Source organism: Xyrauchen texanus, chromosome 40 (genome assembly GCF_025860055.1).
Source record: "Xyrauchen texanus isolate HMW12.3.18 chromosome 40, RBS_HiC_50CHRs, whole genome shotgun sequence".
Lineage (NCBI taxonomy): Eukaryota > Metazoa > Chordata > Actinopteri > Cypriniformes > Catostomidae > Xyrauchen > Xyrauchen texanus.
The window spans coordinates 35,501,604-35,525,531 of NC_068315.1; the positions used below are offsets into that span (position 1 = coordinate 35,501,604).

Here is a 23,928-nt window from a genome sequence, read left to right on the forward strand (position 1 = left end):
TTCTCACCTATGGTGATGATGTGCCAATGAATTTTTAAACTATATTTAGTTACACTTCATTTTAAAGGAATATTCTGCATCCAATTAAAGTTAAGATAAATCAACAGCATTTGTGTTAGACTATAATGTTGATTAACACAAAAATTTGTTTCAATTCACCCCTCCTTTTCTTTTTTTTTTTTTTTTAACTTTTCTTTTTTATTTGCATTTCTTAAATTTCACAATGAAAGAAAAACATAAAACAACAACAACAAACAAAACAAACCAAAAAAAAAAACTAGTAGGGTACTACAAATACAGGTCTTCCATTTGTTTCATACATTTGAGTGAGTTACATAACAAGTCCATTTCCACCATCGTATTTTACATTTATGTGCTTCCAGTCTCAGGTCATGGGTCATTTTTTAAATTGCACATATTTCCTCCATGATATTCCTCCATTGGTCCAGACTCAAAGGTTCACTTTTCAACCAATTCCTCGTTATAACTTTCTTACTTGATATCAGCATCACTTTGATTAGATAAATGTCTTCCCCTTTAACAACATCTTTAGTTAACAGGCCTAAATACAGAGACTGTGGGTCATTCGGTATTTTGTAACTCAAAATTTTTTCCATTTCTATTACAATAGAATCCCAGTAGGGGCGAATTTTTATACATGACCAAAATACATGAGAGTGATTGACATTGACATCCCCGCAAAGTCTCCAACACTGTTGGGGTTTTTTTAACTGTTTGCTTTTGATGAGGGGGGTAATAAAGTATCTCACCAAGTTCTTCCAGCCAAATTCTCTCCATTGTCTAGAGCTAGTAGAAGTTTGTTGTAAAAGACAGATCGAATGCCAATCATCCTCTGACAATTCGAGCTGCAGTTCTACTTCCCATTTCTGTTTTATGTATAGTGAGTCAGACCTATTGCAATTTTGTAAACATTTGTAAACCCTAGATACAGTTTTCGAGGGTAAATGTTTGTATGCCCCTACGATCATATCTATTAAATCACTGCCCTCTTGTGAGAGGTGATTTTCAATGTCTGTATTATAAAAATGTCTTAGTTGGAAATACCTAAATAAATCAAAGTTTTCCAGATCAAATTCCCTCTTCAAGTTTTCGAAAGATTTAAACTTTTTACCCTCTGTTAATGTACACATTGCGGTGATTCCCTTGTCTCTCCATCTTGTAAATGTGCTATCCATCTGACCACTTCTGAATTTTGTAGAGTACAATGGCCAGATCAACAATTTACAATCCCCCTCCAATTTGTATTTATTCATTATATCCCACCAGATCTTAATTGTTGTGTCTACTATAGGATTTGGTTCTATAGGTTGGTTAAATGTTTTCTCACCCAACCTCGTTTGTGGTTGGCATGTTCCGTAGTTAAGCTCAATGTGTTTCCATTTGGAGTAATGTTCTGACGACCACCAATAGATTATGTATCTCAACTGGGCCGCTAGGAAATATTCTTTAAAATTAGGAAGAGCAACCCCTCCTTTTCTTAAAAAAATACAAATAAATCTGTGTTACAGTGAGCAGCGTCGGCTGGTCAGAGGAGGAAAGGGAGGCTGATCCTCCTCATGAATATATTCTAAATGAACAGTGTTTTAACCAGTTTACCTATTAACATACACAACACAGATGCCTTTAATGGAAAAAATATGTTTTCCCATTTATTTGTCTTTCGTGCATGCAAGGTGAGTTTAAATTACTGTATGAATGCCAGAGGAGGCTGATGGCAGAAAGACATCAAACATCATCTGGTTCTGTTCTGACATTTGCCTCCTTCCGTTTTCATAACCAATCGTTATCAGATGTAATACGTTCAAGCTAATCAGCTTTCAGTATTACATTTCTGTTTTATTTATGATATTTCACTTACATTTATGCTTCAAGCATAGTTTCAAGTCATTTGTTCTATTCGTGTCACGAATTGTAGAGGCAGGACCCAAACGAAGTGTGCAAACAAAAGGTTTTATTAACACAAAAAATTAAAAAACAAAACAAACACAAACTACGCCATAGGGGGAAAACACAGTCCAGGGTGGCAAGCACACAGACGGACTGGAGCAAAAGCGAGAAGAACACAAAACTGACAGGAACCGACAGGACGAGAGAACAAGACAAACTGGCACAGAACAGCACACACGAGCAGACTAAATTAAGGAGAGACAGGTTAACCGTCAGGGCAGGTGAGACAAATGAAATGACATTGGGCAAACAAGGAGGCGGGGTATCACGCAGGACTGAGAGACACGAGGCAAAACAGAAACAAAACAAAGCCACGTGCTCTCACAAAGCACCCAAATGGCACAAGCGCATTTCACCAAGACAATAAGGTAACATGCACTCATGCCAACCAACAGACAGGACGAGAGAATGCATGGCAAAGCCAACAAAGCAATGACATGCACTCTCACACTAGTCAAAGCCTGAGAGAACAGAGACAAACACCACGCAATGCACGCAACAGGCGACAAAATGAGACAAGGCACCTGTGCGAGAGTTTGGCCACAAATTAAACCGACATCTAAGACAGAAGTGACCGAACCCCAGCATAACGTGAAGACGGCTCATGACCAGGACATGCAGATTTCAGACCCATGAACATTCATTTGTGGACGATTCTTCCCAGTGTAGAAATAGAAACCAAGTCAAATACAGAAGCCGCTGTCGCGCTTTGCGTGTCGCAGCTGGTTAGGGCAACGACTCTGATTAACATGGAAACAATGCCTTTTATCGCGTGTTGTGGCATCGTGGTGCGTTTGGTTCGGACATGGTTTAACATGCTGCAGAAGAGAAGATGTATGAAACAGGCCAAAGCCTGCACTTTTGATGAGAAAAGCATACCTTGCGGAGATGCAAAGGAAGCCAGATGCCAGTGGAGCATGTTAAAGCATGTTTCTCTTTGAGCATCTGTTTTTATCAGGTAAATGTTATAGACGGGTCTCGACAGGCCAGATCAGTCTGAGGAGAACTGGTCAGGACTTGATCTCCTACAGTCATATGTGGGTCACGATACCTCCAAAAGATCAGTGATTGTTTGACATGTGCATGTCTGCCGTCTCAGAGATCTGGGTCACAATGCACATCTTGGCTGGAGTCTGTGCATGTCTGCGTGCAGGGCGGGTTTATGATTTCTGAGGCCCCAAGCAACCGACCAACCCGTGGCCCCATTTAAAAAATTTTGCTTAAACAATTGCATAAAATAGATTTTTATTTTTTTATTTATTTATTTAAAATTCATCCTATCGGCCATCGTTGCCAAGTACTTTCAAAATGTTTAATGAAATAGAAAACAAGTTCAAGATAATTAATGCACATTTTCCAGTTTTTCTGCAATAGAGTGATAAAAAAACTTCTTGGTTACTGTCGTAACCTCCGTTCCCCGAGGGAGGGAACGAGACGTTGTGTCGAATTAAGTGACACAAGGGGTCTTCCTTGGATGAAGAATCGTACCTCTGAACCTGAGAAAAGGCCAATGTCAAGTTGGCAGACAGAATTTGCATGCCCTGCCCCGGACATATGGGTATAAAGGGAAGCGGGGCAGCGAATGCCAGTCAGGATTTTGCACTGAGGAGCCAAAAATGAAGCACGGCCATTTAAGTGCTAGGTCTAGTGCTGTGGCAGGAGGGACACAACATCTCTTTTCCTCCCTCGGGGAATGGAGGTTACAACAGTAACCATGACGTTCCCCTTCTGACACTCACTCGATGTTCTGTCGAATGAAGTGACAAAAGGGTTCCATAAAATAGCGCCACACACTGACCGTGTTATGTGACTGTTGAAACAGGTGCACAGCAAGCTATTGCGTGCTGGAGGTGCCTGTGCCAGCTGCACGTAGCCCTCCCCAAAGCCTCCAACTCTTCTTTTTTTGCATACAAACCTTAGGTTTCCTGCACCCCAGAGGGGGGAAAAAGGTTTTACATGCCTAGCATGAGAGCAAGCCCAGCAGCCGTGGCATTCTCTCTCACTATGTCTCTCACATATGACGTAAAGTCTTAAGTCTGGGAAGGTGGTCTTTCCCCGGGGGGAGCAGGAGATAGCATGTCGAGATCTTTTAGAATGTCCCGAGGCTAGGGTGCTGAGAGAAGACTCGAAGCCCTTACCCTGCTCTGCGCACCCGGCAGGGGGCGGACTTAAAGACTGAGGAAGAGACCTAAGGGAGCGTCTTCAGAACTCGTCAGTGCTGGCATGCCGGGGCTGTAGGCGAGGCCAGAGGCAAGGTAGCTGTCCGGTCCGCAAATTTCCTATTCTTTCAGGAGGGAAAGACCCTGCAGAGGCCACGCCTTGCCCAGTTTTAGGGGGAGGTACTGCGTGGCAAATACACCACGAGGGTTGTGAAGCCGGACGTGGGATATGGCGTGGTGGTAGGTCTAGCCTAATGAGGGTGGACTCTACAAGCACGGCGGCAGGGGAAAAGCTGGTCCGATGACAAGGGGGACCGTACCGCGGAAAATACATCATGGGGAGGTAGCCTGAAGAGGGAACTATGCCCGTGGAGTCCGACCCCAGTACAGAGCATTGAGACTCGTAGTGGGTCTGGCCACAAATTGCTCCGCTGAATTTGTGGGCCAGAGGGCTAGGGAGGAGAAACATCCAGGCAGCGACGCTCAGTGGCTGACAGAAGGCGCACTGGACCAACTTGGTGAAGGGCGCAAGGTGCAAGCGGAACACCGCTTGCACCTTGGTCGGTTTTGCCGCGTTACGAGTTCTACCGGCTCGGACCTGACAAAACACGGGACGAGACCGACTCAACCCTTAAATTGTAAAACCTGGCAAAGGTATTGGGTGTTGCCCAGCCCGCTGCTCTGCAGATGTCTGCTAGGGAGGTGCCATGGCTCAGTGCCCACGAGGATGCCACACTTCTAGTAGAGTGTGCTCGAACCCGCAAGGGGGTTGGCATGGCCTGGGTATGATAGGCTAAGGTAACAGCATCAACGACCCAGTGGGCTAACCTCTGTTTGGAGACGGCGTTCCCTTTCCGCCATCCGCCAAAGCAGACAAAGAGCTGCTCATAACATCTGAAGCTCTGCGTATGGTCCAAATAGGTATGCAAACCACCCACTGGACACAGCAATGAAAGGGCTGGGTTTGCCTCCTCCTGAGGCAGCGCTTGCAGGTTCATGACCTGGTCCCTGAAAGGGGTCATAGGAACCTTGGGCAAGTAGCCCGGTCGGGGTCTCAGGATAACATGAGAAAGCGCCGGACCGAACTCCAGGCAGGTGTCGCTAACAGAGAACACTTGCAGGTCTCCAACCCTCTTGATGGAGGCTAACGCGATCAGGAGGGCCATCTTCAAGGAGAGGGCCTTGAGCTCGACTGATCAAGCGGCTCGAAGGGGGGTCTCTGAAGGCCTGAGAGGACCACTGAGAGATCCCAAGAGGGGAACAGGCTAGGCCGGGGAGGATTCAGTCTCTGAGCGCCTTTCAGGAACCTGATAATCAAGTCGTGCTTACCAAGGGACCATTTACTGCATCGTGGTGGGCTGCGAAAGCAGCTACGTACACCTTCAAGGTGGAGGGGGACAGCCTCCTCTCCAGCCTCTCCTGCATGAATAGAAGCACTGACCGAACTGCGCATCTCTGCGGGTCTTCGGCTCGGGAAGAACACCAATTCGCGAACAAGCGCCACTTTAGGGCGTAGAGTTGCCTGGTGGAGTGAGACCAGAGGTCTGGGTGCAGATGCCAGAGGGTGCCCCATCCCTGAGAAAGAAGGTCCTTCCTCAGGGGAATTTTTCAGGGAGGGGCTGCCGCGAGGAGCGTGAGATCCGAGAACCAGGTGCGGGTGGGCCAGTAGGGGGACACCAGGATGACCTGTTTCTCATCCTCGAGCACCTGGTCCCTGTGGGCGCATAGTAACTCTCAAGAGTGGGCCAGTATGAGCCAGTCGTCGAGGTAGTTGAGTACGCGGATTCCCACTTCCCTTAGGGGGGCAAGAGTGGCCTCTGCGACCTTCGTGAAGATGCGAGGGGACAGGGACAGGCCGAAGGGGAGGACCTTGTACTGATACGCCTGGCCGTCGAACATGAACTGTAAAAAGGGTCTGTGTCACGGCAGAATGAAGACATGGAGGTACGCGTCCTTCAGGCGTACAGCCGCAAACCAATCTAGCTATCGAACGCAGGTGAGAATCTGTTTCTGCGTGAGCATTTTGAACGAGAGTCTGTGCAAAGCCTGGTTGAGAACTCGCAGGTCCAAGATTGGTCACAACCTGCCGCTTTTCTTGGGTACGATGAAGGGCTGTAGAAACCCTTCTTCATCCCGGCTGGAGGGACAGGCTCTATCACATCTTTGAGGAGCAGGGTGGAGATCTCTGCTCGTAAGGCACTGGCTTGTTGGCCGTGCACAAGAGTGGAGCGAATACCGCTGAAACGAGGTGGGAGCCGGGCGTGGCTGTGAGCGGCGCCGGGCGCCGAGATACCAATCGTCAAGCCGCGAAGGAAACATAAGCAAAAAATAAGGAAAAATAAACAAAGCCTGTTTGTCCAGAAAGTATAAATTGGCCTTTAAAACCTCATCTGTTTGGGAGAACATGTAACTCGCTTTTAGCGACACACAGTGGACATTTCACCTCAAAACTCCTGAATATTTGTAATGAACCACTTTATGTCATTTTGAAAAATGTGGCCACAGTCATAATTTTCATGAGATCTGGCTGGCATTACAAGAATTGAAATCAGCATTATGTCAGTGTTGCTAAGAATGTCAGAATAAATGTAATAAACAAAGCAACATTAGCATGCACAAAAACATTTGTCAGGTTTTAAATGATAAAGCAACAGATAACCTGGTCAAAATGACTATATAATATTTGGGCAGATGTTTTTCTCATGTTGCTTGTGAATGTGCTGAACTCCATCTGTGGTTCTTCTGCTTGGACACCTGTGTGAACTTGAGGGGAACTGAGAAACCACCTTGACATTATTTGATGAAAGTCACTGAGGAAAAATGACTCTGACAAGTGAAGTTAGTTCTGGGACATGTGATCTAATATGAATCATTGAGACATTTTAAACATGCTTTAAGTATCCAGATACATTTAAGGATCACTGTACTTTCTCATAGTCTGAAATGTATTGACTGGTTCCATGCCAGAATTCAACTCAAGACTAATTATTTTGTTTGGAATTCCCCTTAAAGGTAATTTGGGAAGCTCTGCAGGCAGCATTTCCTGCCTCAATAAACCTTCATTCACGTCAATGCATTAAAAGGATAATTTGCTCAATTGCAACCCCAACATGTTCCAGAGACCATGCTGACACTGTCATAAATTGCCTTAAAGGAGGAGTTCTTCCATCGTTTCCACACCTTCATGTCGTTACAAACCCGCATGATTTTCTTTCAGTATGTTAGTCTGACACATTCACTTTTATGGCATATTTTTTTCATCCAATGAAAATGAACCTTGACTGATCCTGTCACTCCAAATGTACTCACTCTGTAAGTAAATGATGACATAATAGGCATTTTTGAGGGAACTCTAAACAGGGAACTTTTGTGGAAAAATGACTTTATCTGGGTCAATTTTGTTAAAGGGTGGTGTTGGTTTAAGTCTTGTTCAGGGCTTAGACACTTCTTGACTCTTCACCAAACAGAGCAAAGAAAGAGAGCTCTTCAACATCTTGCTTGACTCCCAATTGCTCGTAAAAATGAGGGTAAATGTTTCTTAGGTAAACAGCAGCTGTACTAGGAGCCTTGATCTAGTTGATCTAGTTTTCTCCATTGGATGCTTTATATATACTTTTCCAGTGGTTAAGGTCTACCACAAAGCAAGTCCTTGAGCATTCATATTGGCAGTTTTGCACTCGAGGATGATGACAGTGAAATGACATACAAGGAGTCTTGTCGAGCTTCAGTGTGTTTAGGAGAAGAGCGTCTGGTGGGCATCAGTCGTCATTCAGCACATATTTGAAAGGTTTGGTCTTGTCTTCCAAGACAGCAGCATTACACTCTTCTTCCATGATGGGGCAAGATGCATCAAAATTGGGTCAAACTAGTGTTGTTGTGTCTGGCTAGATAGGTCTCTCAAAACAGAGTGAGTTTTATGGTGCTACGGAGACACAGTGTTTACACTTTTGGGGAATTAGCTAATGAATGGTTTACTTGAGGTTGTCTTTGCATATTAGACTGGAATTAGAGAAACTATTTAAACAGAGAAATATTATGCACTTCAGTTTAAAGTTTTTTCAAGTGTCCAAATCATTTTTGAGGCCACTGCATGTCCATTGCTTTTTTTTAATGAGGAACATATTTTGACGATGAGTTGGTTCTAATGTTTTGGGAAATGTTTTTTGGCTTTCACATCTATCAAATGAATCAGATCTGCTGGAGCTGCCCATCTAGTGTTTCAAATCATGAAAGTGATAATTGGCAGATGACTGATGAGCCTCCTCATCCAACATGTGTTTACAAATTAACTTTGGACCATCAGGATAGAGTTGCTTTCTTTCTTTCTTTCTTTCTGCTGTGTTTAACTCTGCTTGTGAGAGAATGATACGTGCATTAAACATTTTTAAAGCCATGCTAACCAGTGTTGGTGAAGCTTCCCAATATACAAGCTACTCATAACTTAACCTCGCACCCACATGTGTGGTCATTGTATTTTAGCTTTGTTATACACAACACATAATTTAGTTGAATGAAAACCAGCTGAATACTGTTCACAAGACTCTACACTGTCATTTAAGAGTTAAACTTCTGCCGCATGAGTCACGTGACACAACAACATGACGTTGATTTCTGTGAAGTGCTCCAACAAAAGTGCCTCTGATAAGAAACCTCTTGAAGTTTTTGGATTGAAACATGTTTGGTTGTAAAGAGTAACGTCTCTAGTTTGGTTTGATATGTGGCTTTAATAAATGTGTTCATTTTTCACTGATAAACATCAAGTCCACATATGTGCAAAATGAGACATTATTCCCTCAAAAGTTCAAAAACATGAATCTGTGGATCATTTGAATATAAATGTTCTTATATTTGATCACTGTACAATACGGTTCTATTCATTAACATTCATAAATGCATTCTTCTATATTTCATGTGCATTTTCACAAAAGATGAAAAATGTGTTTTTCAGAGGCTTTATATGGCGTTAGGATGAAAATAAGGTGCATTTGTAACTGTTCTGAGATCAGTGCAGACAGAGTCATTCACTAAATAGGGATCAAGGGAGCGTCCTATAGCTCTCTATGCAGTTAAGTGCATTCACTGGTAAAATCGGATGAAAAGTTCAGTTTCAGACTGCAGATGATGTTTGGATCACTCAATAATAAGAATCAGTACATAGATTCACAATTTATAATGGATCATTTGATTTGAATATGGTCGGCAGTGATTGGATGATGCATTACTATTAATCAGAATTATTCATTCAGCTTTCTAGAAAATCAGCTGTAATGTCTAGAACATCTTAATGACATGAATAATCAACACTACTGGACACATAATCAAATATTTCATCAATATAATCGGATTTTCTACATTTCACAACTTAGTCCCGCTGTTCACATATGAGGACATACATGTTTATGAAATGTATTTACTCTAGAATTGTATTTCTATATTTATTGTTGTTTGTTTACTTGGTGCTACTAGTTGAAATGGAAAATGCTCACAGCAGTCACACTCGACTCTCAGGAGGTTAAAGATCTTAAACTACAGTCATAGTACAATATATTGTACATTCTACACAATTACTACAGTAAAACCATGATTCATTCTAGTAAGGGTTAAACAAATAGGGTGAAAGCATTAAATTGAACATAAATGTATATTTAATATACACTAATAAACTTGAAAACAACCTATTTTCTATAACTGAATCGAAATATAGTGATAAACAGCAGCAATACAATAAAATATTTCACTTAAATGATTCAGTTTCCCCAGTGCTACATGAAAGACAGGATGGTTCAGGTGATTGTGTTTGATTCACTCAACTCAGTTGATTCGTTCACAATATAGTGTGACAAATGAAGTGTTTTGTGATGATAAAGCGCTACTCGCTGGAAAATGAAGCTCGTCTCTGGAAAAGTGTCACTATATTGTGAAAACAGCTGAACTACTGTCACGCTACTGAAACATGTGGTGAACTTTGTAGCGTTGCTGCTTTTGATCAACTCCACAATTCTGATGCGAAGATGACTAACTAAATATAAGATCATTTTATTTATCGTGACTCATGAAGAAGTTACTTTTTCAGAAATACTGTATTTAGCTTGAGTTTTGTTGAACTCAATATCGAAGTTTTAGGATGAGGCGATTGGTAGAGCTATTTCTTTATGGGCTTTAAAAGTGACTATAGATCACCCCTGTTGTAATGTAATGAAGTCATTTGTAGTTACATTTAGTCATTTAGCAGATGTTTTTATCCTAAACGACTTACAAATGAGGAACACATCAAGCAATTTGTCACACAAAAGTGTCTGTAAAAACAATATCTGCAGATAAGAATTATGAATATCTAAACTACGATATAGTTTAATCTCCTCTCTTGTGTAGATGCTCAGTATCAAATCTCAGTATCTTAGTTTGATGTTCTTTGAGAAAATGTGTTGACTCAGAGCCCTGTATAAAGGATACAGTAATGACACCTCTTTGTTTATTTTTCAGTTTTTGCACATATCTAGTTTGTTCTGTTTTAGCTAGACTCTAACATTACACACTAGTCATTTTATTTTGACAGTTCTGAGTTATAAAAATGTAGCTACCTGGAAATGCTTCAGGCAGTGTAATTCCTTTGTCATTGTTTACATCCATGAAACGTTCTATATGCTAGCTACAGTTTACAGTTGGCAATTTAAACACTTATTAAGCAAATATACTTGAACTTGCTACATAATGCTTTTTTTGGCACGCCTTGCTCTTTCTGTTTGTTTTGGCGAGCGTGCACAGTGTTGTAGAGTGACCTGTTGGCCACATCATCTCCGCACCTGACCACTCCTCCACCTCACTTGATATCACGGTGAGAGAGTGAGTCAGTCTAATGATACTGTGGAAAACAGCCGAAAGACTGTCCAGGCCAGAACAACAGCATGGAAGAGACACTTTTTAAAGATAAAAAGAGTAAATGCTTTAAAAAAGATAAAAAATACATCTCAACCCAACATGTGTGGCTATGGAACCCAATCTGGATTGCGACCCATAGATTATGAGATGCTGTATTAAGAATTGCCAACATTAGAATCATGTGTACATAAAGTTCAGTATGGTTTAATGATCATCATGTTGATTATATGATATCTGCTGTGAATGAGCATGAAGAGCTGAAAAGGGATTTTGCAGAAGATTTTAGGTGACTAGGACTAGGTAAGTTGGGACAGCACTTGGAGAAGCACCATTCTTTTCACATCAGAATGACAAGAACAGTGACAACACAAGTGAATCAAGACATTTCAGACATGAATAGAAACACAAGGACATAATCCCTCCTTTTAATCGCACTGTTATAGTCTAGTTTTGCTGTGTTGTGATGTAAATCGTGAATTAGAGCATTTTATATTCCTCCATAATATAAGCATGAATAAGTGTATTTGTTAAGCATGTACAACATGAGTGGAAATGCTCACTGTTTGGCAAGTACTACATGAAAGTAGCATTTTTTTATTCATGCTGCTATAAATACATATACAGTAAATGATTGTAAATGACTGATCAGTCACTAATGAACCCCTTTTAATAAAAGAAACCTTCATTTTAAAATGATACCCAAACATCATCTCTTGTTTTCCTTTAGGTCAGATGGAATTATTTCCAGTTTCCACAGAAAAGTAGCATCATGTCTGTTCATTAACATTAAATTATACATTAAACTGTGAGAGCAAGTGCAGAGCTCAACAACCTGCTGTTCACCAGCGGATTCAAAGAAAACACATGACAATTCTGTGTAACCTCTTCTTTGATCGATGAACGGCTTTTGAGCTCACTGACTCATAGGATCACCGACTAGGGAGACAATTATGTTCTGCACAGTGGAAACAGTCTTGAAACATCTGACTCATCAGCTGGACTCATTCATGTCTCTGGCTCAGAGCTACTTCTCTTTCTTTTCTCAGAAAGCTTTCTAAATTCACATCAATGATCGCCTTGTGAAGAGATAAGAGGGACTTAATGAAACAGCGGTCAAATCCACTTCCAATCAAACAGAAAACACAAGCTGGTTAAATCTCACTGCAGGATGTATGTACCTTATGTGTTGGTTCAGGGACTGATGGGAAATGAAACGGATTGTAAGGCTGGATGTGTCCTCTTTTCAATTATACTAAAGTACTGTAAAGTACTGAGTACAGCCATATTTCACCAACAACACAAATGCGTTTGTTAAAGATTCCAATAGTTCAGGTAAGTCCGATTTTCTGCAAGTCTGCTTTTCAGCTTCACAAACAGGGTATTGGCTTTACGGCACATAAACAAAACGCAGCATAGATTAAACAGTTCATAGAAGCAGATTTTCAGCATGGTTCAGGGTGTGATACATGAACACATCCCACTCCACAGCGTTGATTTAGCATTTTGCCCATAGTCCTGCCTAGTACATAAAAAATAAGACAGATATTATTATCAGGCCAAATACCGCACAGCCTCCCAAGAAAGTGCCAACATGTGTGTATGGCACCAAACCTCCATATATAAAACTTGTTGTAGAGTGGAGGGGGGCGGGGCCGGGCTAGAATGACACGCCCAGTCCCCAATCAGCCTGCGAGGGATAAAGGCGGCCGGTGACGACAGTTTGAGAGAGAGAGAATTACGAGAAGCTGCCCTGTATGTGTTTTTGTGTGTCTTTCTATTGAATTAAATATGATTTATATTATTAAGCCGGTTCTCACCTCCTCCTGTCCCTTTAACCCCTTTACACTTGTGTTTTAAAACTTTAAGCTACAAATGCTGCCGATTGAGCTTAAAAGGAAAGTGCAACCAAACATGAATATTCTCCTATCACTTGCTCACCCTCATTATATCACCAGAACACTAATTAAGATTTTTAGGAGAATATCTCTGTAGGTCCATACAAAGCAAGTAAAATGGAGTGCCAAATGTTTGACATTCCAAAAAGCACAAAGGCAGCATAAAAGTAATCCATTAGTCTCCAGTGGTTTAATCAATATCTTCAGACGCAATATAATAGGTGTGAATGAGAAATAGATAAAGTTTTACTCTAAATCTTCATTTTAACTTTCACTTTCAGATGTGAAAGTGAAACTAAACAGGCACCACATGCAAATTTCAGATGTAAAAGTGAAGGTAAAATTGGAGATAGGAGGGAACAGGGCATATCTGAGTGTAATGTACCTAGAGTTTGTGCTAAAGTACACATCAACTGTCACCCGTCATGTGTAGTGGTCTAATCACATAACTGGTAATCTGGTAATCAGAAGGATGCTTGTTCGAGCCCCACAGCCACCACCATTGTGTCCTTGAGTAAGGCACTTAACTCCAGGTTGCTCCGGGGGGATTGTCCGTGTAATAAGTGCACTGTAAGTCACTTTGGATAAAAGCATCTGCCAAATGCATAAATGTAAATGTAAATCTGTTGTCCCTCATCCATTCACTTTTGTACAGTGCTTGACAGTCTGATCGTCTTTCACTGGTCTGCTCGTCTCAGCTCTTTGGTTGGTACAGTCAGCTGTAAATGTCTTATAGTTTTGAGTATATTTACAGTGTAATACTCAGCAGTGGGTAAAGCACCTGTTTCCAGGCAGATGCATTTCTTTGTGATTCAGTGAATTCAACTCCTCTGTTAGGGACTTCAAGGACTTCAGTGAGAAAAATATGTGAAGCTTGCTTGTTGATTAATATGTTAGGGCTTGCATGACTACTGATTTTTAGTCGACTAGTCAAGGCCATTAGTCATAACTCTTGACGTTACTAACCCAAAGGAACACAGTCAAATATCCGTACACACAAAGTGTGCTGATCATGATGAAAAGTCTCTTTGGTCTTTATGATTGATTATGCATAGCATTAGTATTTCTGTTATAGTTGAAGAACAGTTTACATATATTGAAGGTATATATTAAAGCATCTTTATTCAAGTACACTAGAGCCATCCAGCTCCAGACATGCTGTATTCTTCCTCTTCTTTTAATTTTTGGACTACTTGTATTGTATTTGCATATTGCCACTAACAGTACTGGGCTATTGTGCAATCCTGATTTTTTTTCTGATTCTTTCCCTTTTTACCTGCTTTATTACCTTCAGACAGTGTTTTATAAATCACATGTAAGTGACTCTTCAGCTTCAGGCTTTTTTTACTACGTTAGTTACATTAGCTACTGGTAGATGCCAAAACCACTCCATTGTGGAAACAGAAAGGGTATTATATACTGATGGCTTTTCAAAAGTAGCCATGTATCTGATAAATTAACTATTTTTTAAAGCAGCAAATAAACCACCAAAAAAAAAGAAAAAAATCAATGTGTGAGAGTAAATATTTCATTTGTGCTGTCATTTTATAATTTTACTTTAAAGCACACCTCCAATATGCAAAATAAGTGACAATGCCAATAGATTAGTCATTTCAGAAATGGTAACTGCAGAGTCATGTGACGCCGTGCGAGGATCAGATGTGTGAATGGTGAGCCCTGTGCACTTTGCTAGTTTTTTTTTATATACACTGTGTTCCATAACTGTTCTAGGAGGATAATCCTTAATCCTTGGGCTCTGGAGACACTTAAAGACACTTACGTGCTCAAGCTGACGCCCCTGATTAGCAGGCCGCAAGCCAGGAAGCTGATTTGGCCAGAGAAGTGCGGGAAATTTGCCAAGAATTGCATTCATAATGTCGAGAAACGGATCGATTATCTGGAGTCATCGGAGAGGGAATTTGCTGATATTTGGGAGCGGGTCTGGGAGAAGTTGGAGGACATGGAGAATCATAACCGGTGGAATAACATCCACATTTTTGGAATTCCTGAGGACAAAGAGGGTCAGGATATGGGAAATTTCTGGACAGGCTCTTTCAGACTCTGCTCAACATAACAGGCCATAAACTGGGAATCCGGTGAGCTCACAGATCACCAAATAAAGATCGGGTGTTACGTCAGGCGAGGAGTAAAGAAAGGCTTTCTTGGAAGAACCACAGCATTTTCTTGTTCACAGTCTTTGCAAATAAGAGAGAAACATGATTGATTCAATGAATGCAAGAAACTGAATGTCGACGGAAGGTCGCTTTTGCACTGATGTTCACGACCAAATTGATAATAGATGCTAAGGATGCGCAAAATATTTACATGTCTCCTGCAAGCAATGTCCTTCAAAGTCAATGGAATCAGTACGTACAAATGGATGTTGAAGCCAAGTGCACCGACTCACTGAACAATCACTTCATCATCCGAGGAAACTGTGCTGGTGCCTCCTAGCGGCTGGAGTCGTTTTGTGTAGTGGCACTCCTTCAGGACAGTGTTGTGGATGAATCTGCACATTCTCTGTGCTTATGGCTGTTGCTATATACTATTGGCAGGAGTTTGTTTTGTGGAGTATTTCTTGCAGTATATTGGAGTGACTGGGTCATTTGTTGCACTTATGTAGCAGTCAAATGAGCCGGCTCACTGAACAATCATTTTACTGCCCAAGGAAAATGAATGGCTTTTTTTTTTTTTTTTGCTGGTTCCGCTAGAGGCTGGAGCTTTTTTTGTGGAGGAACACACCTTCGGGACAGTTATGTGGATGAATCTACACATTCTTTGTGTTTATAGATTGTCTTCTTTTGTAAAATTCTGTCTCACAAAATTTGTATAGAAACACCAGACTTGAGCAATCTGACGGCAAAGTTGTCACGAGGGCTCTCATAAGTGTACATGGACTGTTTGAGTTTAGAGGGATGGATGCAGGGTTGATGCACACATTTTTCTTTTTTCTGTTTGTTTGGTTCAGAGGGAAGTTTGGGGTTTGATTGTTACACTAATTTTGGAATTTGGTCTTTATACTTTTATTTTTGATGCACAAATTTTTCTAATATGTCAAATGTTAATATGAGTGTATTGTCTCTCTCCACGTGGAATGTGAATGGGTTGGGGCACTCCATAATAAGAAGGAAGGTTTTTTTCTCTTCTTAAACGTAAGAAATATGATATAGTGTTTCTTCAAGAAAAGCATCTTTCCCCGCAGGAAGCTGAAAAAATTGGGAAGAAATGGTGTGGGCATGTTTTCTTTAGTGCTGGCTCAAGTAAGAGCAGGGGAGTCATTACACTGATAAATAAACATCTACAATTCAAATGTCTCAAACAGATTAAAGATAAATTAGGAAGAGTCATTATTGTTTTAACATAAATTCAGGGACAAAGGCTGATTTGATGATCAGGGCTTTTTTATAGATCTTGAAGGGATGTTGCAAGCCGCTGGCACCCCTCATGATATAATATTGGGAGGAGACTTTAATCTTTTGATGGACTCAGTCCTTGATCATAGTGAAGCAAAAGTGTGTAAACCTCCTAGAGCAACATTGATGCTTCACAGGATGTGCACAAATTTTGGTCTTACAGATATACTACCGGTCAAAAGTTTTGAAACACTCATTCTTTATAATTTTTTTTAGAATAATAGTAAAGTCATCAAAACTATGGAATAATATAAATGGAACTATGGGAATTATGTCCAAAATAAATCAAAACTGTGTTATATTTGATCATCTTCACCCTGAGATGCTTTTAAACAGTATTGAAGGAGTTCCCATCTGTGTTGGGCACTTATTGATTGCTTTTCTTAATTATTTGGTCCAAGTCATCCATTTCAAAAACTTTTTTTTATTATTACATTTTAGTTTTATAATGAAATGAATTAATACGGTGGCACAATTATATTTTTGTCTACAAAACTAATTTCAAACATTTAATCATACATCTTCAGATCAAAAGATTTTTAAGATCATGAAAAACATTTCAGTTAAGTGTTTCAAATATTTTGACTGGTAGAGTATTTGTAGAATTTTGAACCCATCTTGTAAGGACTATATATTTTTTAGAGTGGCAGATACTCTGGGAGTGGTGATTACTGCTTTTGGTAAAAGTCATGAGGCATCAGTGTATGGGAGAAAAATGTAAACTTGGTATTGGAGGAGTGAGTGTGGACTAGGATTCTAAAAACGTCAAGTCTACATCAAGGGATGCAATTTATGATTTTACATTGATTCTGTTGGACACCCTCTAGATTATATAGGCTTGGTCTTAAAGACACACCCACCTGCGGGCGATGGCAATCAGAATATGGGGACACAAACCATGTTTTTTGGTGGTGTATTAAGATCCAATATTTTTGGTTGAGGGTGTAGAGTTTTATGTGTGATGTATTGGACACTCAAATTTTATTTTGCCCCAGAATCATTAATATAGCAGATAAACACATAAAAGGATTGGGTCCTGGTCAGTGTTATGATCAACAGACAGATTGTTCTTAGGGGATAGAAGTTGGCTGGAGCTCCTTCATTTCAAAAGTGGGGCACGGAGATGGGCAGGGTAGGGGCATTCAAGGAAATGTCATGTAGAATGCTAGGCAGATTTATTTATTTAATAAAAAATGGGGCAGATATTTGGCCTTTTTGGAGTGCTTTTGGGGAGGGGCAGTGGAGATAGGAGTGTAGTTTTAAATGTGTGTGATTATTAATTATTTAACCTGTTAACCTGCACCCCCACTCAGGGGCTCACAGCTGAAAATGACATACCTGAATTAAAATAAATACAGCTCCTGAGAACAGTATACCACAGGCACAATTAAGGTCTCTTTGGAAAGAAGACACTTGGCACTCTACTAACAATCAATCAGAGTTGATAATGCTCAAACAAATAAAAAATTATAAAAGTTGAAGTGCCTCATAAATAATGTGAACTTCAAAAAATGTTTTATTATTTCATGTATAAATATATAAAAATAGACCTGGAGGAATCCAATTAGGTAAATAATTGAAAGCCACAAGTCTCATCAGTTTATATTTCAAATTTGAGGAAGATATAATGAAAAATGGGGTTCCTGCAAGCTTTTTTCCAAGACTATGTCAGTTCCCTTTCTCCCTCCCCTGCCCGAGGCACATCCCCAGAAATGACAACCCCAAACTAAAATAATTGTAGTTACTGAACAATTTGCTCTACATGCACAATTTAGACATATTTAAAAAGAAGACACTTTGGAGTTTATTACCCAAATGTAAAAGTTGAAAAAACTTACACAGACAAAAATTTATAGAATTTAAAGTGTCTTGAAGATAATTTGTACTGCAAGTAACATTTCATTATTTTATGAAAAAATAAATGAAAACAAACCTGGAGGAATCCAGTTAAGTAATTGATTGAAAGCCACAAGTCTCATCAGTTTATATTTCACATTTGAGGAAGATATTATGAAAAATGAGATTTCTGCAATATTTTTTCCAAGACTATGTCCAGGTACCAAGAAGCCTCCTTGGATACCTCAAAAAGCAACCTAATGACCAAATGTTATGAAGGGTACTGCAAGCTATTTTAGTCATCATATACACTGTTCCATGCTTTTTCAATTATAAAATAATCCACACAACCATAAGACTTTATATAAGTGATTTATTTGCACAACAGAACAATAAAAATATAAGTAAAATATTATGAAATATTTAAAAAAATAAATGTATAAAAATAACTGAATTTCTTTGCAACAGAAAAGGCAAAGAAAAAAAATCAAAAATGCTGTTGTCTCTGGCAAAATGCTAAGTCCTGTTTAGTCAGTGCTGGTCATGCCAAACGTCCTCGTCAGTTGAACAGTTCCACTTTTCTTTAGGGGTGCTTGGGGACACAGCGGGTATGGACTTGGTTTTTCTGCTGCTCTTTTGCCTCTCCCTTTTACTGGTCGATTCAGGTCTAAAACAGCAAGTGCAGATCTTGAAGAATTTGAGAGCTTGCATCTCTTTTCTACTGGTTGGCTGGTGCTTGGATGCCACTCTTCATCTGAAGATTCAACTTGATGGCTGTTGCATGGGAAAGAATAGAAAGATAATTAGCACCGCATGTCAAGTAAATAATTCTGTATAGTTTTTATGTGGCTGGCCATTCAATCAACAATCAAACTGATGGGCAGTCGTTTAGACAGCATGGCCAGTGATACAGACAGCATTCGTATGGATGGTCAGACATAGAACCAACAATCACACTGATGGCCAGCCATCAGACAGGCCATTTGTTTCACAGGTAAATGCACTGTGGTCTGAAAAGATGATGCTACTTTATTTCTATTTATTTCTATTTGTATATATTGGACAATTGTAAAGTTGTTTAGTTATTTCTGTAATTTTTCCTAGCACAAACACACTATATATATATATATATATATATATATAGTGTGTGTGTGCTAGGAAAAAATACAGAAAAAATGTCAAGTCTATTTATATTTATACTGTATAGGACAATTGTACAGGTGTTTAGTTGTTTCTGTTTTTTTTCCTAGCACACATACATTATATAGATATATAGTGTGTGTGTGCTAGGACAAAATGACAGAAACAACTAAACAACTGTACAATTATCCAATAAATACAAATATAAATAGATAAATAAATAAATACATATAAAGTAGCATTATCTTTTCAGACCACAATGCATTTACCTCATAAATCAAATGGGAAAACACACACACACACACACACACACACACACACACACACTCACACTCACACTCACACTCACACTCACACTCACACTCACACTCTCTCTCTCTCTCTATCTCTCTCTCTATCTCTCTCTCTCACACACACACACACACACACACACACACGTATAATGTGTGCATGTTACATAGCAACTCACCGATGTAAAATTGGACCATCTTTTCCATCCTCAAGCATATCACCCTCGGCGCTGTCTTCACTCTCCTCAATTTCGTCATCGCTGCTTCGAGTGATCTTAAATAAAACATCTTCAGCAGAAAAAAAACTTCTTTTGACGATCCATTTGATGAGATAATCTGTCCAGTAAGTAAGACGCGAAAACAGATGTTTTCCGTCTTTTTACTATGGCTTGTTTGTTGTCAAATGAAGGGGGTGTGGTCACAGCCTACGTCGCAGGTTAGGTCCTCAATAGAGAGTGGCTGATTCAAATAAATAAAAAAACATCTTGTTCGCGAGGAATTTAATCTACCCGGTTATCGTTGGAATCGTGCACTGCTTGGCTACATTTTCTATCAGTCATATAATTTCAATTCTTTCATTGGCTTTCGTTGTAAAGACAAAATAATAGGATCAGCATATCATGACGTCAAAAAAACTGACCGCAGTGTTTGGATATTTTGACCTATATATTGCCTATCTTTGTATTTGTGTGTGTGTGTGCGGTCTTAATTTGTTCATTACACTCTAAGCAACACACACATATAACGTTCGGCTACCGGAGTCTGTTTTTATGCATAATTTTATTGCATAACCGACAAGTATGATACTTCACCCTGAAGAAACTCGATGTAAACAAAGGAACAACCATCGATGTTACAACGTTATTGTTTCTTTGGACTAAAAATGCTCTATGGGATGTTATTCAGTGGACTCTCACCTTTCCATCCAATCTGGAACTTTTAGCAGTGGATGCGTGTGTGGCTCGTTATTACGACACTACTGGTATGTACTCTGTTTTTGATTACGTGTGTTTTGATCTGTACTGCTTACATAAATGCAAGAAATACATTCGTTATAAGCTTTTCATCGAAAAACAGAGCTCTATCATCGATGCTTGAGGCTTACACCTTTAAAATTATATATAGTTTGCCAAGATTAATGATGTTCTTTCACGTTAAATCTATTCATAAACATGAAACTAGTGGGGGAAAAAAACTCTTCAGTGCGCTGGCGCACTGGCAAAGGTTAACAGGTTAATATAAGTGTGACCACAGGAATATATGTTGGGGGTCAGGGTAGGGTTGTGAATTGGGAGAGGGAAAGGGAATAATGGGGGTTAAATGTTGATTCTGTGAATATATGTTTTGCTTTTCTGTGTCAATTGTGTGAATCAATAAAAACTGTTTATCAGGAAAAAGGTGTGAGAGCAAATGTATACAAATTAAAGGCAGGTATTAATGTGATTCGTGCTTTGCATCAGACCCTTGTGTCATTGGGTCATTGTGGCAAAACAGAGACTTTGAGAATTACGATACTTGACATGAAGTCAAAATATTTGACATGCAATTTTTCTTAATAAATCACCCACAATATGCCCATGATGCACACACATAATTTGCTAGACTGCACAAGAAAATTATATTAAATACTTGTTATTTGAAATCATAGTAAAGCAGGGCCTGAGTGTAACTTCATCTCTGAGATTCTTCTGAAGAGTTTTTGGAAGAAAATGAACACTTAAAGGGGTCATGACATGCCTTTTGTTTCTGTACTTTAATACTGTATGTTCCTTGATGATCACTTATAATACTAGTAAATTGTTGTGCAAAAAACATTCTTATATATTTGTAAAACATGATCCGTTTTCTCCCTCATTCTGACCTCTGTCAGAAACACTCTGTTTTGGTGCTGCTTCTCCTTTAAGAATTGACAGTAAATGCCCACTGTTCTGATTGGCTCTCTACTCTTGACTGACCTGCTCTGCTCACCGCTGCTGGGTGGGGCTACAGAAGTGAGAATAAAGTAGGCGGTAAATGACATCACAATGTGGAGGAAGTAGAGAACGAGTCATTTTATCAGAGTGGTTAGAATCAACATGGCTAATTTAGACAAAATGTGGTGAGAGATTCAAACTGCATTTCGAGTGTTAGTACATGTGTGTGACATGTGGCTTCTCTGTCTTTTATTTTTCAGATGAAACTTCCGGTGTTGTTGTTGGGCCGGTCTGCTGATCTGAGACCAGGTGAGTTTGTGGTGGCCATCGGTAGTCCATTCTCTCTCCAGAACACTGTGACCACAGGCATCGTCAGCACCACCCAGCGAGGAGGCAAAGAACTGGGCCTGCGTAACTCCGACATGGACTATATCCAGACTGATGCCATCATCAATGTGAGCACAAACTCTTCTAAACCACTTCATCATACTGCTCAGTTAATGAATATTAAGAACAATTGAAGTTAATACAGTGGATTAATGAGAGCTTCAAAATCACACACACACATCTCATAACCCAAACTCTTTCTGTGTTTCAGTATGGGAATTCAGGAGGGCCCTTGGTGAACCTGGTAAGATCACATTTTATTTTCTTGATTCTTGCATGATAGTGTAATGAGTCCGATGTGACTGTTAACACACGTGTGTATTCATCATGATCAGTGTGTGTGTTGGTGCGTTTGTGTCGTAGGACGGTGAAGTGATCGGAATCAACACGCTGAAGGTGACAGCAGGGATTTCTTTCGCTATTCCATCTGACAAGATCCGACAATTCCTGTTGGAGTCTCACGACAGACAAGCTAAAGGTCAGAAACGAGATGATGCATTAAAAACATGAACTTTGAACTTTGTTTAATATGATTCAGATTATTCATTTGTAGGATGATTCAGATTTAAGGCATCACTAAATAAATCTTTCTGGTTTGTCTTTAGGAAAAACAGCCACAAAAAAGAAGTATATTGGTGTGAGAATGATGACGCTAACTCCAACGTAAGTCACTAATACAGCACGTTTGTGTTCATGGATTATATATATATATATATATATATATATATATATATATATATATATATATATATACAGATCAATATTTCAATCCTTTTTACACTAAATCTCCACTTTCACTTTCACATTCCTCTTCTTTTGTTTTTGGCGATTCACATTATTTGTGCATATCGCCACCTACTGGGCAGGGAGGAGAATTTATAGTAAAAGAGGACTTAAATATTGATCTGTTTCTCACCCACACCTCTCAAAATACAGTACATTTATTTTGCTGTTATTCTTGTTTGGATTGTTTTCTCCACTGTTGCCTCCCATGCCTAACCCTAAACTCCCCTGGTACCAACTATGACCGTGTCTCTTTTAGACTTGCTAAGGAGCTGAAGGACAGACAGAGCGACTTTCCAGACATCACCTCGGGTGCATATGTCATTGAAGTTATCCCAAAAACACCGGCTGAAGTGTGAGTAGCCCTTTAAAGTCTGGACATGTAGTCACTAGTTACTGCTTGGAAGCTGCAAAAGTCTGGCATGACGTCATATTTCTTTAGTATACAATCTGAATGAATGCAATTGAAATGACCGGGGAACAGTTTTGGCATTGTTCAGGGTTTTAAGAAACTGTAATTTCTGTGCACAGTTTGTACCCCACATACTCTCATAATCACACTGAGGCAGCAGCCCATCTTTTGCATGGAAAGTTGCTCTATTTCTCTCCATAATGCAGTGTGTGTGTGTGTGTGTGTGTGTGTGTGTGTGTGAGTGTGTGTGTGAGTGTGTGTGTGTGTGTGTGTGTGTGTGAGTGTGTGCGTGTTTTTGTGATTTACCAGGACAATTTTGTAAGTTACAAACTGGTAATCACAAGGTTATTATGCTATAAATGTGATTTATGAGGACATTTCTAGTGTCCCCATAATTCAAATCGCTTAAAAATCATACTAAACAATGTTTTATTGAAAATGTAAAAATGCAGAAGGTTTTCTGTGAGGGTTAGGTTTAGGGGTTGTGTTAGGTTTAGAGGATACAATCTATAGTTTGTACAGTATAAAAGTCATTATGTCTATGGAAAGTCCTCATAATGATAGGTAGACCAACATGTGTGTGTGTGTGTGTGTGTGTGTGTTTTCCATAGACAAACGTTTGTTTAACTGATTTCATTGTGTGTAGGTGAACAGTGACTCAGAGGTGGTAGTCATTGAATTGGGTGAGGATATCACTGAATTTTTGCATTCATGAGATGGTGTGAACTGTACATAAGTGACCATTTCCTGTCATTGTGGTTAGAGCATTTAGGGGCTTAAAGTTTAAACGAGTTGAATACTGTAGTGTAGGTGATTTTCTCCCTCCACAATAGTTATGTTATAGTTATGGTTG

At 39.8% G+C, this 23,928-nt stretch overlaps 1 protein-coding gene across 2 annotated transcripts in view; it reads left to right on the plus strand.

The window, feature by feature from the left end:
- The window catches only part of LOC127633543 (serine protease HTRA1B-like), a 63,425-nt gene that overhangs the window by 33,919 nt on the left and 5,578 nt on the right, over positions 1–23,928 (plus strand). Inside the window, exons 4-9 of one of the 2 annotated variants that reach the window (XM_052112717.1) lie at positions 21,754–21,948; positions 22,092–22,124; positions 22,244–22,358; positions 22,486–22,543; positions 22,923–23,018; positions 23,722–23,758. In XM_052112717.1, the coding sequence (XP_051968677.1) occupies positions 21,754–21,948; positions 22,092–22,124; positions 22,244–22,358; positions 22,486–22,543; positions 22,923–23,018; positions 23,722–23,725 (501 nt within the window). In that variant the 3' untranslated portion in view covers positions 23,726–23,758. Of the gene's footprint in view, positions 1–21,753; positions 21,949–22,091; positions 22,125–22,243; positions 22,359–22,485; positions 22,544–22,922; positions 23,019–23,721; positions 23,759–23,928 lie in introns of those variants that run through there. The other variant, XM_052112716.1, reaches the window with a different exon arrangement.